Source organism: Gambusia affinis, linkage group LG18, assembly GCF_019740435.1.
Source record: "Gambusia affinis linkage group LG18, SWU_Gaff_1.0, whole genome shotgun sequence".
NCBI classification, from domain to species: domain Eukaryota; kingdom Metazoa; phylum Chordata; class Actinopteri; order Cyprinodontiformes; family Poeciliidae; genus Gambusia; species Gambusia affinis.
The window spans coordinates 14018967-14033751 of record NC_057885.1 but is presented as its reverse complement, the minus strand read 5'-3'; the positions used below and the strand labels follow the sequence as shown (position 1 = coordinate 14033751).

At 39.9% G+C, this 14785-nt stretch overlaps 1 protein-coding gene across 6 annotated transcripts in view; it reads right to left on the bottom strand.

The window, feature by feature from the left end:
* Window positions 1-14785, bottom strand: part of LOC122820601 (glucosidase 2 subunit beta-like) — a 158495-nt gene that overhangs the window by 10716 nt on the left and 132994 nt on the right. For 4 of the 6 annotated variants that reach the window (XM_044098161.1, XM_044098163.1, XM_044098164.1 and 1 more), the window contains 2 exons: window positions 9051-9150; window positions 3340-4737 (listed from right to left, as the gene is read on the bottom strand). In XM_044098161.1, the coding sequence (XP_043954096.1) occupies window positions 4600-4737; window positions 9051-9150 (238 nt within the window). In that variant the 3' untranslated portion in view covers window positions 3340-4599. Of the gene's footprint in view, window positions 1-3280; window positions 4738-9050; window positions 9151-14785 lie in introns of those variants that run through there. The other 2 variants (XR_006368836.1, XM_044098162.1) reach the window with 2 other exon arrangements.

Genomic DNA, 14785 nt, shown 5'->3' with positions numbered 1-14785 from the left:
AAGTTTTACTGCATGCAAGTCAGATTAACTGGACTGAATGGGATTCTGTTCTGAGGATAATTTTTGACTGCATTTGGATTTCAAATTGATTTGAAGTAATTGGATTGAATTGAACTGCATGTTGTGAGAAATAATTAGACTAAACTGAACTGCCTGCAACCGGATTGAATCATATGAGAGTCGTGAAAATGACACAGATACGTTCGGGGTGTTAATGTTTAAGTGATTTGGTCTTTTCCAGATTCTGTAGTTATTTACAAAAACTCACCCAACAGACTGTATTGTGCCTGGGCATTTTCAGCTTAACTTCTTAAGTGTATTCCTTTTGAATATTTCAGAAAAACATCAATAAAGTTGCTAGTCATTGTGGAGGGCATTGTAAAACATAATATTATAGTCACTTATTTAATTGTGTTTCAATCAATTTTATTGTCCCTCGTTTGATGACTGATTTAATGACTGTGAATGTTATGTTATTACATAAAGGACTAAAGCATATAATCTCCATGGGGCAGAAACATAAATAAACAATTTTACATTCAACTTTGGTGGTAGAACTTCCATCATCAGCAGTCGGATTGAAAATGTACAATTTATGATGGACATAGTGCTGTTTGGAGAAACGAACTGTTAAACGTTTTGGGACTGAAGCATCTCCATTGTGACTAATTGGAATAAAGTGGAGACAAGAGGAAGTCAGATGAGTCTGCGTCTTGCCAACTCAGCGCTGAGCTTTCTCTCCTCCCGCCCCCAGGCCTGAGGCCACAACTGGCCTCCCTTTAAAAGGAGCTGGCCTATAGAACAATCTCCAAAAGAGCCAAACTGGCGCTGGGCTGTGGTGGGCGTCAGTCAGCCAGTCAGTCAGGCGAAGGCCCCGCTGTCTCCCACTCTAGAGGACAGGTACCTTGAACTAGTTTCTCCAAAGCTGACTGAGATTTAATGCAATCGAAAGCCTCTGGGCCCTTTTAGCAATTTGGAGTCAACACACAAATACACCCACGCTCAACTGGAACGACTTTCCATCCCTGCCCCTTCATGTGCTAATGTGCTGAATGGAGGTGTGTAAGAATCTGCTCGGGAGCGTGTGTGTGTTTGGTTTCCCTGCTGATAGCTTCCCACCGCTCCCTCCGTTCCCCCCCCCACCTTTTTTGATCCAGAGCCTCACATCAGTGGACTTTAAAAAAAAATATACACACACACTGCAGAATCACACAGGGTTAATGTGGGTTTTTAATAACTGCCCATCTAAAACTAATTTTTCCACCCACGCTGCGTGTGGGGTGAAGCACAGAACTCATTTAACACACGATGATCAGTCAGTAAAGTGAGGAGCTGTTAATGCCCTGCAGACTGTCGAATCGGTTTCTTTGTGGGTTTGAAGCAAACTCAAAAAGTTCTTTCAAGGAAACAGCCACATGTCGTCATGCGGCAGAGCTCACAGGTAGAGGCAATCTGGTAGATTGGGAGGATTTGCAGCTGTGTTATCAACAGCTAAATTATTAGAAAGTTGCTAGTTATTGGGAGACATTTTCAAAATGTTTCAGAAATACAAATTTGAACCTTAGATAGAAACTGAAAATCTGCCAGTCTTGGGCAAAAACACTTTGCTCAGTCAGAGTCGATGTGGAAGCATAATCCTTGATGTTTGACTAAACAAGGATTAGTTTAGTTATGAACTTTAATTGGGACAATTTAATAAGGTTATGTTTTGAATGTAAGCAGAAGCACGGGGCCACTGGCTCTGAGGGTTCCCAATATGACCCTGGTTCCAACCTCAATTCTAACCCTAATTTCAGCCCTCATTTTAACCCTACTTACAAACCTCCCCCCTACCCAGGTGATTTATAATGCCCCATGTGAGACGGCTTCATGTTGGTGCCAAAAAGATGTAAAATAACTTCAGGAGTTTCAAATATGTGAGCATTGTCTACAGTCATAAACATGGAAAAAATATTAGAACGTCACACCACATATTAAAGGACCTGAGTTTCATATGAGGTGCAATGCTTGAAAAAGTGTGTTCATTACAAAAACATCCTAAAGTTTTGAAGAACCCAAAATTTGGGGCCCCTTTAAGCCATTTGTAAAGTCTGGCCCACAGTGAACAGCAGTGTTTCAACGTTTTCATGTTTTCATCTGCTGTTTAGTTGAAATTATGTACAGTTTTTTAGCTATTTTTTTTTTAATCTAGGGTTCATTTCAAAACTGTAAATCTATGGTAATTACAAACATTTTATCCATAATTATAATTGAAAAGATTTTGCGTAACTTCCACAGTTTGTTCCTTTGCTCCACTTTACATTTGAACTCTGATCCCTTCACCATCTTTAGCATTTTCTGCATAACTCCGTATGCATTTTCGAAAGCTTCGGGAGCAACGTGGTAAATCCAATTTGGCCGGCTCCCTGAACAAACCGGGCCATTATTATTCTGGAAAATCAAAGGTGAAGGCAAACGGTTAGGCTCGCCATCAAACACAGCATGTGGATGAGAGCCGAGGCCAGATAAATAAAAAGGAGCAGTTCCTGAGCTGCAGGGCCTCAGGCTATTGCATTGCTAGCAGGCAAACAGCCACCCAGCTGCCCCAGCAGGCCAGGAATATATCAGGCAGACTATTGGAAACCTGACAGCTGATTTAGCTCCCCCTTAATGAGCAGAGGGCTCTGCTGCAGAAACCCCTACAATCTGTTACGTAACGTCACAGACAGCAGGCCGGGGAAGAGGCAGACTGCTTGGCCTGCAAGGATGTTGGAAAATCAATAGCTGTTAAATTCAGCATAGAATAAGAACTGAAGGTCTGCAAATATTGCAGAAGTCTTTAAAGACTGCATATTAACGTAGCACGAGCGTGCAGGAAACTGCAACCCCTCGTTGATTTAATTTTCCAACTAAAACTGAAGATTTCTCTCATCTTTTGAAATGGTCTTGATAAATAGTTTTCCCGATTTTTTTTGAAGGTCTTTTAAAGTTTGGACTTTGCATAGCTACCTTATGACATCATCACATCCAACACAGTGTAGCGAGAAGAGTGGATGGACAAAAAAAAAAAAAATGGATGAAACAAATTAAATAAATAAAATGATAAAGCATCTCAAAGTTGTGTCTTTACGTAATCCTAAATCTTAGCGATAGTTATTTATCTAAATAAATAACTAATCTGCGTTTTGTTGGATTGGAATCGAGCCTACCAGTCAAGTTCTTCCACATCAAGTTTTTTTATGGACCTTGGTTTGTACAGTGTCATGTAACATTAAACTACTCAAAACTCCCTGTGAAATTATTTTTAAATTAGATGGAAAAAGGACAAAACTGTTTAGAAATAAAACTTTAATACAGCAGTTACGTGTAACGTAATCACTTTCTATAATATACAGTTACAAATATTTCATCTCTCAAGTGAAAGTGGAAAGTACTGCAACACTTTACCTTCTGATGGACATACTGAGAAGTTTTGGTGCGTTCCTGAATACTTTCTGACCTTCCCTGCTGGATCTCAGCCTTTGTTTAAAATGTAAATATGTAACGGTCACAGAGGCTCGGATTTACATATTTGATACTCTGAAGACGAATAATTCATGTTTACTGCTAAATAGACCAGATTCATTAGCTCTAGACACAAAGGTACATTAAATTAATGTTGAGTTAAACAGTTTCTTTCATTTTTAGTATTCAGAGATCTGGCCTAAATAAATGTGTGGCGCCTCATCAGCTGCTCTGGATGTTTGGTGATCACTGTCGTCACGTCCAACTGGAGTTGTCAGAAAAAAAGAAAATGTTCATTGCACAATTTATCGGAAAACCCCCCAGGACAGAAACGTCAACATGTCCAAGATGAGGCTTTTTGTAACGGAATTACACAAACCAAAGTTGGAGCTAAAACGATCCACTAGCTTCCTGTCCAAACATGTAACATTTACAATCATCCCATCTGATTCAACATAAACTTTGGCATTGATACTGTAAAACTGACTAAAAGTGACTGGAAATCCTACAAATTTCAGTCGGGGAAAAAAAAAAAAACTGAACTCTTGACATCTCCTGCTGATTATCGCTCTTTTTATTTTTGGTTTTTGGTCTTTTTGGTGATTTTTTTAAATATAACTATTTTACTTATACATGTAAGACGATATATCAATATTTCTTCTTCTGATATTAGATAAAGGCTATAATAAAGCAAACTCTACAATCGAGAAGAATGACAAAGCCACCATCCAAAGTAGCGGTTAGATTCGCAACAATAGTAACCTAACTGGCCTGACTTTATGAAATCATTTATTGTAATATTGCTCTGTTTTGTAATGAAACCAAGCTATTTCACAAAAGGTTCCTGTCTCAGAAATGTGTCAGTAATCGCTATACAGAAGCACAGAATGGATATAAAATAGTAAAGTAAGTCAACGCAAACCACAGAAAGTGTTCATGGAACATCATTACAAAAAAATACTTTCTGACCTCAGTCAAACTTGCTTGGAAGTATATACGTTCTGACAACACAGATGTCAGAGGGGACCCTCAGGACCCCGGCCTGTCACTGTGGGCAAGCCAACAAGGGCAGGGGTCCAAGTTATTCCAGGCTGAGGTGGCAAAGGGAAGGGGAGGTCACAGTTCACTGTGCACGCCCCTCTGCTTCAGCACCGGCTGACAGGCCACCGGAGTCTCAAAGTCCATGATGTACTGGCATTTGCTGGGTTCCTTCACCGATCGCAGGGCTGTCTCCGTTCCGCACGTCAGAGTGACCTAGAAAAGCACAGAGGAGGAGAATCCGAGGTGAAGTGGGGACGATAGCTGCTGTTCCTCGAGTCAGGAGCCTTTTAACGGTTTTAACGCACAAAGTGAGCCGACTGAAGATGCTCGGCTGCCTGCTTCTGCGATTCTGCGAGGAAAAGGCGGAAACAAATAAGACTTTCAGGGCATTTCACATATTCGCAGTGCATGTTGGCAGTTCCAGTGCCTGCAACCAACATGAGTGCATCTTCCTGCTTTCTCTGTACTTTGGGGACGCTGTGGGATAACGGAATATCACTGCTGTCTTGCCACAAGCAAACAGATCTGGAAATGACGTGATTACAATCGCGATGGGTCTAACGGTTTCACCTCTTTCACAAGACAGCAAAGAATGACTTATATTATTTTTTACCGTTTGTTTAGGGAGCCCTCATATCATCCTGAATCTTCAGCAGACAGTTCCCTTTGTTTAACAACAATCACTTGAGGCAAGAGCCAGACAGATATTACCATGCTGGTGGTTCAGTTTTGTTCAGTTCTTGGATAAAAACGAAAACAAACCTTTTTTTCCCCCTTTATGTCACCTAGTATCTAGTTCAACAGAAATGTTAAATGTTTTTGTTCTGCCTGGTTAGACAAAATGCTTTCTTGTGTGCATAATTTATGTGAGTTCTGACTCAGACATACGAAACAACATTCAAATAAATTTTTATTTTTGGGGGGGGGGGAATACATGCGTTTTAGTTCCACTGTTTGCTTTACTTGTCATAAACAATCGAACATAAAAACATAACAGAAACAGCATTGATTCAAAACATATGAATCAAACATGTGAGCTGCTTAGTTGTCACTATGATTCATAAGGATTTATATGTAGAAGAGTATTGAAGATTGCCATAGGCAGCTCCATTAAGAGTAAAAATCATGATGATGATGATTTAGGTCAATACTGAAATCATCAGAACTTGTCAGAATTACCGATCTTGAGATTATTCCTGATTTATTGCACAGATATGTTTCTTTTTCAAATCGAGGTTTTTCTCCTTATAGTTTTCTGAATGTAATGTTTTGAAAAGCAGATATTTTCTGACTAAGAAGTGTCATAATATTGATTTCAACAGTGCAGTAGTAAAATATATTAGCAGAGTAAGCAAAAAAAAGAAAAAAGTGCTTTAGTGAATCTACCCTTTTTAATGATCTGATTTAAAAAACAGAACAAACCTGCACCTTCTTAACTTATTTGATTGGTGATGTTATCGGAAATAATTGTCACGATTTTTCACAGAGTTAAAGGAGAATAAGGAGAATGTTTTGCAAAGTAGTCACCTAGTGACGTGATCCTTTTGTTTATATATGGTATATCAACGGTTCAGTGGCAGATTAACTAGTAGTTGATAAATAAAAACAGCTCGTTTCAGTATTTCTCTGTGGAACGTGATTCCACATTAAGCGTAGAAAAAGCATATCTAGAGTGGCATTCATTTTCTTTGCCGCTGATTGGATGAATCCCCGAGCGCAAAAGAACGATTGTGGATGTTAGCTTCTGCTAGCAGTGCTGAGACAGTTTCCACAGCTTCATATTAATGCTTATTACGGTACAACTGCTGTTTGAACTATTAAACCAATTAAATATTTCCAAGCATCACAGAGGGGATCTTGCATATTCAGATTTCATCTGAACTTAAACTAAAAATACAGGTAATTGAATTTCAGTACAACAGAACTAATTCTAACCTTAGCATGCTAAGTTTAGCATACCATGCTAAAGGGTAGAATTAGCATAGCCAATAATTATGTGTATATGTAGTGAGTATGATTTTGATGGAGAAAGATAGAAAATGGAAAATTTTAAGAACAGGAGAATGCATCACCTATTAGTTAGTTTAGCAAAGTAGACAAATGTTTTTTTTGTTTTTTTTTAATCAAACTGGTTGACTAACCTAATATTGCAGTTAAATCTGATTTTCTTTGACACAAGGATCTCTCTAGATTATTTCGAATATAATGAGCGCCAAGAACAAACGCACGCTGGCCCAATTTATCACACAGTGAGAGCAGCTGGCTACCAATCTGCAGTTGTTGGAGTCAGTGCTCACATGTTACAGCCCTGGCCTGAGAATTTAATTAATAAATTAAACAGTTGACTTCCCTCCTTCCCCACAGACCTGGTAAGATTAACTGCACAGTGCTTGAATTTGGATTACCCCAAGTAAAACAATACATCACTGGTCCCTACTTAGGTGCAAAAAAGAAAGTGTTATTTCATCCGAGTGAGAGAGAGGGAGCACCATCCAAGGCTAACTTTCGACATTTCAGATATAATGAGCGTCAAGTTCTGACGAGTCTTCATCTATGCTGCTTGCACACGGTTTGGGGAGGGGGGGGTCATATCAAAGGAATTCAATTTAGTCTTTTCAAAGGGGGCCCCTGGAAGGTTAGAGTACATACATTTACAAACAACGTTCACTGGGATCTGATCTGAAGATGGGACAAGGGAGAAAAAGAAGCAGAGTATTAAATGTGCTACATATTTAATTGAGCAAATTCTAGCAAAAAAAAAAAAAAGGCGACTGTAAGAGTGTTTGTGGGAAAAATGAATATGATGTATGAGCCGAGGATGCAAACGGAGGACCACTGATTATAAAAAATATATATATATGTTTGGCGACAAATAGGAGGCCAATTGGTTCGTTTTTATCATTTGGCATTAGAAAAAAAAAAAAAAAAGCTGATTTTGGTGAGGCCACAGAAGAAGCCATGAAAATGTTAACCTTTCAAATGGTTGATGAAAAGCTAATTGTTGGATTTTCTGCAAGACCCTTGCAGGAAGCAGAGAAATCTCCTAACTGCCCTTTATTAATGTGGTGTTATGAGGTTCATGTATTGTTCTGTTTAGCTATCTCCTACAGTTCATGTTCCATTTGCACTGTTAATTCAAGTGTGTTCATCCTTAAAGGGGATTTAGCCTTGCAACATTTATTACTGGACTTTTTTCACCTCTGTGGTTGAAGCAGGATTCTTCACTTCCAGTTTCCCCTCATTAAAATAAATTCAAAAGCTGACACTGGTTTATGGTTTGTTCTGAAGAAAATGCTTTCTGGCTCATCTCTTTCGATCGCGATGATATTAATACCATAACTTGTTATGGTGCTGCGGAAAATCTTCATAGCAGCTTGTTTGCTGCTATAAAATAAAATAAAATAATATAAAAAAAAAAAAAATCTATATGTATACTGCCATTTCTGAAAAACACAATGACCAGTCAGAGCAGATAAAGTTTTTATGGGTGGTGGAAATTTGGAATAATCATGATTTACAGTAGAAGATGTGATTGTAGCACAAAAATTTAAACTTGGAAACTTGGAATCAGATCAGAAAAAAATAGACTTTCTTCAGACAGAAGATAAACATTTTTTACAGAATGTGTTACAAAACCCGATGTTCTCTACAGTAGTAGTAAATAAAAACCCTCAATTGCAGAGGATTATTATCTGGGCAGATTGACATTTTTAGTATTGAGCAGAGTATTTTTTTTAACTACATTTAATCATCTAACATTTATTTTGATTTGCTTCTTGAGAATGTTGGCTAGATATGATAAAATTAGGTAAACCATAAAAAGAAAATCTTCAGCCTTTCACTCCAGATTAAGATCAAACTATATTCTTATCGCTTGATAACAGCAAGCTTGGAAAAAAAACGTATTCTATGCGACGGTAAGTGCTCACATATTGCAGCCGTGTGCACAATTTGGAGGTGTGTGTGTGTAAGCGTCCTGCCATTTCTGTTTTTTGGACATACAGTGAATTTTTAATCTTGGTAAGATTATTTATTTTTTGGTGAAGCTTTTGAAAAACTTGACTAATACAACCGTCTCAGGCACTGATACATTTTACCTCAGCTATTTTATTGTTCACATTGGCCTCTCGCTTTATTCGCTGAGACATGAAAAGTAATTTTATTGCTCAAGTTTAAGTTCAGATTTATTACAAATAAACTCCAAAGCTTATTCTGCTTTTCTGTGTTTGACCGGTTTTTAAAAAGAACTTGTCAAAAGTGATTTCCTCAACCACATTTGGATCTTTGAGCTAAATGTCTGAGAACTTTAGTGACCTATTTAATTGTTTTACCTGATAAAATTTGTGTCCCAGTTAACGAATAGGCAGGTAAATAAGAGAGCGTGTGAATGAAGCATGACCCAAATGTCCCAGGGATTGACATTAGCAGAAGTAATGCAGCACATAAAGTTTGATGGAGTGTGTGTGTGTGTGTGTGTGTGGGGGTGTGTGTGTCCTTGCCAGGGCTGCATGTTGACCTTTACTTACAGAAGTAGTGCGAGATCCTCCTTGCCAGCATGGCTCTCCGTTCTCATACACCATCTGACTGTAGTGGTTCTTTGCTGGTCCTGCCCACATTCCCCACAACCTGGAGCAAAAAGTGACAGAAAAACAGTTGGAAAAAAACCCCAAAAAACTATTGGGGCATCTTTTCTGCCCCAAATGGTCTTTAAAGAACATTTGAGACAAAGTGAGAGTCTTTTATTAAAAAAAAAAAAAACATCACTCAGTTGGCACATTGAAAAACACTTGTCTTTCAGCTAAAATAATAATTAAAAAAAAAACAAAAAAATTGGCAAGATGGCGAGTTTGGCAGTGCCCTCCTTTGGCAGTGTTACTCAAACGTCCTCTCTTGCTCAACAATGGAGAGAAAATATTAATTACTCGGCACGCAACAACACACAGGAGGAACACGTCGATACCAGTCTCGGATGAGTGTGCCTGCCCATCGCTAGCTAATTATATTCTCACCAAATATTTCAAGGGAGGAACAGAAACCAAACCAGGGTGCCAGTGAACGCAGTCCAACGTTGCGTCGACATATGCACTTCCATTATGTTTTCTGACTTTCTCTGATCTGCTGCTAAGCCTCGATATCTTAATTAAGGTAACAATTGCAGCCAGTTTGGCTGATTAAGTTTTGGTAAGACACTTTTTTTTTTTTTTTTGGTGCTGATCTCAATTTCAACTGTAGCGACTACTTTTTATCTGAAATACTGATGGCAGAGCATAAAGAATGAGATCAATCTCTGCCTGCCTCTCTTGTGGTTTTTTTTCCAGCCGCAAATTAATCAATGGGATAAGGAGCTGGAAGAAAATATTAGAATAACTTTACTGTTCATTTGCGTAAGTGCCGTCCACACTGTTGCCAGTTCTTTCGTAAAGCTGCAACAGCTGATCTACGTGCCTCCACTGACTCGTCCACGAGGGAATAAGGCAGCAAAATCCGCTCTGTTTTTTCGGGGATTTTAATATTAGGAATGGCAATTTGCTTTATTTAACAAACTATTATGACTTCCCCTGTTTTACTGATGGTCATTAAGATATTTTACAGACTGAATAAAAAGGCACACCACACTCATCTGAAGCTGCATTTTTTAAAAAGAGGTAAAAAGCAAAAAAAAAATATGTACGTACATAAATATTTTTCCTTTGCTTTGATATTACATACAGTCTCAGAAAACACTGTAAAGCTCATAGCTTATTGCATTTACCTGGCTCCGTATGCCATTGACTTACTGTGAGTATTTTGCTCAAGCTGATATCTGACATTATCAGAATTTATTGAGTTTTATCTAGGAAGATTTCAGAAAAATCATTTGTTACTCATTTGACCTTGATGAGTCCAAACATGATGTCTTCTTTTAGAAACCTCTCCCCCCCAAAACAATACGCCTTTGCTTTCACAGACACACAGTTGTCTTTGGGTTTTTCAACGTAGCTGTAGTGCTCTTCACGATGCGCAAAGCTTATTCGAAAACCCAGAGCGGGTCAGTCAGAGGTGAATTGCTCACACGAGTGGACACCAGCGGGGTCCGAGTGCCTCGCCTTTTCTTCCCTTTCAGCAGGTCTGATTGGGTTTTAGCACCCTGTTAGCACCGGGATGCTTAAAAACGGATTGCTGCGGCGTGCAGAAAGCTCCGGCGCTCCGGCTCTTCAGGCTGGCTGACTGACGATCTCTTGTGCATCACCTCCTCGTCCAACCGTTCCCGAGCTTCGCTGCCGTTACCCTTCCTCCGTTCGCCTCTGCTCTCGCTCTGCCGGCCCTTGCGTGCCCCAGGAGGAAGCGCAGACGCTGTCAATTAGGAGCTGAGTTATCGCTGGGATATGGCCAACACACCGGTCTTTTGGACTCATGAGATGGGAAGTTATTGATAGATCATTCCCTGTAATAATACCTACTTAGGCGTGGTATTGGCAGGTCATTTTCTAAAGTCAGTCTGCAGTTGTTTTTTTCTCTCTACTAGTTATTAACACCATCAACACAAGAATACATGGGGTCTTATTGCTTAATTGGATAAGATTAGGGTGCCTATCATCGCTATGTGTTAGTCTGACCTGCTGTCAGACCATGTAACTCCCCACCCCGGCTTTGCACAGTGGACCCCCTGGGTTCAGTGACAACTTCATTTTCTCATCCAATTTGTCACAGTTTGGCTCTAAGCTGCATCCCTGACACAAGTCATGCTTGCCTGCACTTGTAGCAGCAGGATCAGATTTCTTAACTCATCCGGTCTACCGTCTGAATGTCCTCATTTGCAGGGACTCATTCATCCCACCCCGTCCGGTCACCCCACTTCATACCAAACATCTCTATCGGAATGACGCGCAAGGACAACATTTTGTCGGCGCTCCATAAAACGCCAGACGAACGACCTCAGTTTCATTCGGAAAAAGGATAACCAATGTCGCTGAGGAGTTCATCTCTTTCAGGCTTCCTTCACTGTGTTTCAGCTAATGATCAAATACCTGGTAGTTCATTTTGCATTTATAGAAGACATTTGATCTGAGAGATTGAAGGAATGGAGAAAGAGAGAGAAGAAAGAAAGATAAAAAAAAAAGAAATATAGGAAAAAACACAAATTATACAACAGGTTGGAAAAATTGCTTGGGAATGTGCATTTTTTCATATTTTTGTAGACTGGGTAGTGGAAACTTGTTCTAGTCCTTTCACAAAGTGGAAAAAGAAGCAGGCTACAAAATGCAGGCTTCCTTTTCAACAATTCATCCATCCATTTTCTGTTCACCCTTGTCCCAAATGGGGTCGGGAGGGTTGCTGGTGTCTGTCTCCAGCTACGTTCCGGGCGAGAGGCGGGATCACCCTGGACAGGTCGCCAGTCTGTCGCAGACTTTTTAACAATTAACTGATGCCAAATAGTAAAGAAACTCACCGTTTGGGATGTAAAACACAGAGAATCTTATTTACAGACATCTGGATGGAGATTCAGTCTGTTTTCTGCCCTTCCTTAAAGCCATGAAATGCACCGTCCATCAAAGTTAAACCTGTAATAGGAATCATATCCAACCAGCTAAACCTACTATCAATACATTGAGTCAAAACAGGACCACTGGGGACCTTCGATGTGTCCAACTACACACATTAAGCAGCCAATCTCATTTAGTTTTCCTCTGAATTACTAAGGTATGATTTCGGTTGACAAAAGTAGATGGAGTTTTGATTAAATCACAACATTAAATTTGTTGTATATGCAGGGTTCAATTAGTAAATGATGGAATATGTGAATTCTGATGAATACTGTTTGCAAGTGAAAGGTCTCATTTAATTTTTGTTTTTGTTTTTAATGTCTAAACACTGATTTAGAACTAAAAAAAAAAAAAGAAATAGTCTAATCCTGATGAAGGGTAATTACCATAAAAAAAAAGCTGATTAGCTCCTCTTCTTCTAATAATAGCTTGAGCTGATTTAAGCTTCTCTCGCTTGCTTTAAAACGCCGTGGTGACCACCGATTCTGTTTTAAACTTCATCGTTGCGCTAATCCGAATGCCTCGAGTGATAAGTCCTGAAGATCCACTGCTAATCTCGCTCAACGCTGAAAGGAGAGCTGCCCCCTCTGCTACAGCCACAAATCAACCTTTCAGAAGCAATTATCGTTTGGACAACCCCGCTCTGGTGTTAAAACACCCTGAAGATGCTGAGTGGGGCGGGTGGGGGAGAGGGGGTTGGAAACTGGGGCAAAATTCCTGCTTGTGTTGTTGATGTTTGTGGGATTTTGTTTGTTTGTCTCCGGGTGTTCGCTTGAGAAAAAAAACGAGGAGCAGAACTCGAAGAAGAAGCAAACATAATGGTGGCCTCAAATAAACCCGGCATAAATCTGCTCATTTGCCTTCAGTAATGTCTGGTATGTTTGTTAAGCTGATGTAAACTCACTGAAGCTTGTTTCTTCAGACAGAGAAAAGCACCGCCGTTATATACGCTTGGGTGAATATGTACTGCCTTAAATAAAATAAATTATACTTCAGATGTCGAGTTTCTACCCAGTTTGATTTAACTGTTACAATTTGCATTGTTTTAAAGTTCACAATTGTGCCAAAACACAGGAAAACCACTTAAAAAGAGACATATTTAAAGTTGAATACACCCGCCCTTAACAATTACGGTGCCATTAATACAATGCAGGGTGGCTCCATGCTTTTATGGCGTTATGCTGAACTTTGACAATTTGAATGTTGCATCTAAAATCAAACTCATTGGACAGGACTCAATGTATTTTCGAATCTGTTTTTGAGTAATTGTTGCAAGACTGTGTGAACTATAGCCACAGTTTTGTGTCCTTAGCAGGCTAGCAAGACACTATTTGTTGTTCTGCATGCTGTCGGCTTCAAGGTTGGACTTCAAAATGTGTACAGTGAAGGTATTCTGCATCCATTGGTTGGAATGAGCTACTGAGCCATCTCTGTTATCTCAAACAAGTCTGCCAGTTCTCCTCTGACCTTTGAGATCAACAGGGCATTTCCATCAACCCGACTGCTGCTAATTGGATATTTTCTCTTTTTTCTGGTGCGTGAAAATCCCAGTAGATCAGCAGTTTCTGTAATACTCTGTAATACCAGCCCCTTGACATCAACAACCATGCCACATTCAAAGTCCCTTTTCTTCCCAATTCTTATACTCAGTTGGAACTTCAGCAAGTCCCCTTAACAGCCTCCAGGTCCTTAAGTGTAGTGAGTTGATGCTGTATGATTCACTGAGTCGCGAGAGACTGTCTGCCTCATGCTACCCATAGCAAAGAAGACTGGTGTACACAACCAATATTTAATTGGATATGCACAAAAAAAGAAGCTGATTGAATTAAGTATACTCTGACAACTGTTCTCCAGTAATAGCTCCAGAAACGTAATGTAAACCTTCTTTAGGCTGTGTAAAGTCTAAGCTCTTTCCTTTCACCTTCCCACCATAGCATCCGCTCATTAGCCAGCGCTGCCATAAATTAGGCCTCACAGCTATGCTTTTCACTGCTCTAACAAGGGGTCTGGTGCAGCAGGTTAGTCTGCTCACTAGGCTGCTAATGTGCTAATCATTTACAACATGAGACATGGCAACGTTCTGGATGATAGAGAGAGTCATTTTAGAGCCGCTGGATGATCTCAACGAGCCAACGTGCAGCCCTCTCGACTCCCCCCAGAAGACGCCCGTTCGCGTAGCCCAGCGGTGCAGAGGACGGCTAACCTCTGCCACTCTCGTCGGGCCACCAATCAGAGAGTGGCGCTCTGAGACGAGCCCGGGCGATGTCATTACTCTGCCAGGCGCTGATGCTGCTCTTGCCCTCCTGCCGCCCACTGTGCCCAGCACCTTCATGAATAATTCATACGCACAGGAACACGTGAAGGGCACATGCAGCCAGGGCTTTTTTTTTTTTCTCTTCAGATTCACAAACACTGCGTTTATGATTGTTATTTCTCTACCTTTACACTTTTCTGAACAATAGAGTATAGAACTGTATAATGGCATCCAAATAAATTTACTGTACTTGCAGTAGGTCTGCCAGTTATATGTTCGGAAAAACAGGTTAAAGGTTTTGTTTTTCACAACAACCTCTCAAGTATTTCTCTCATGTACATCACCCTGACCCGCACGGTTGCTATAAAAACATCGATGGCACATTTTCTTTTACTTTCAAGGCCAAATCAATTTCATGTGGTGATAGAAAAAAAAAAAAAGGGAGAGGGGGAAAATAAAAAAAAAAAAGCTAAGGATGTACATT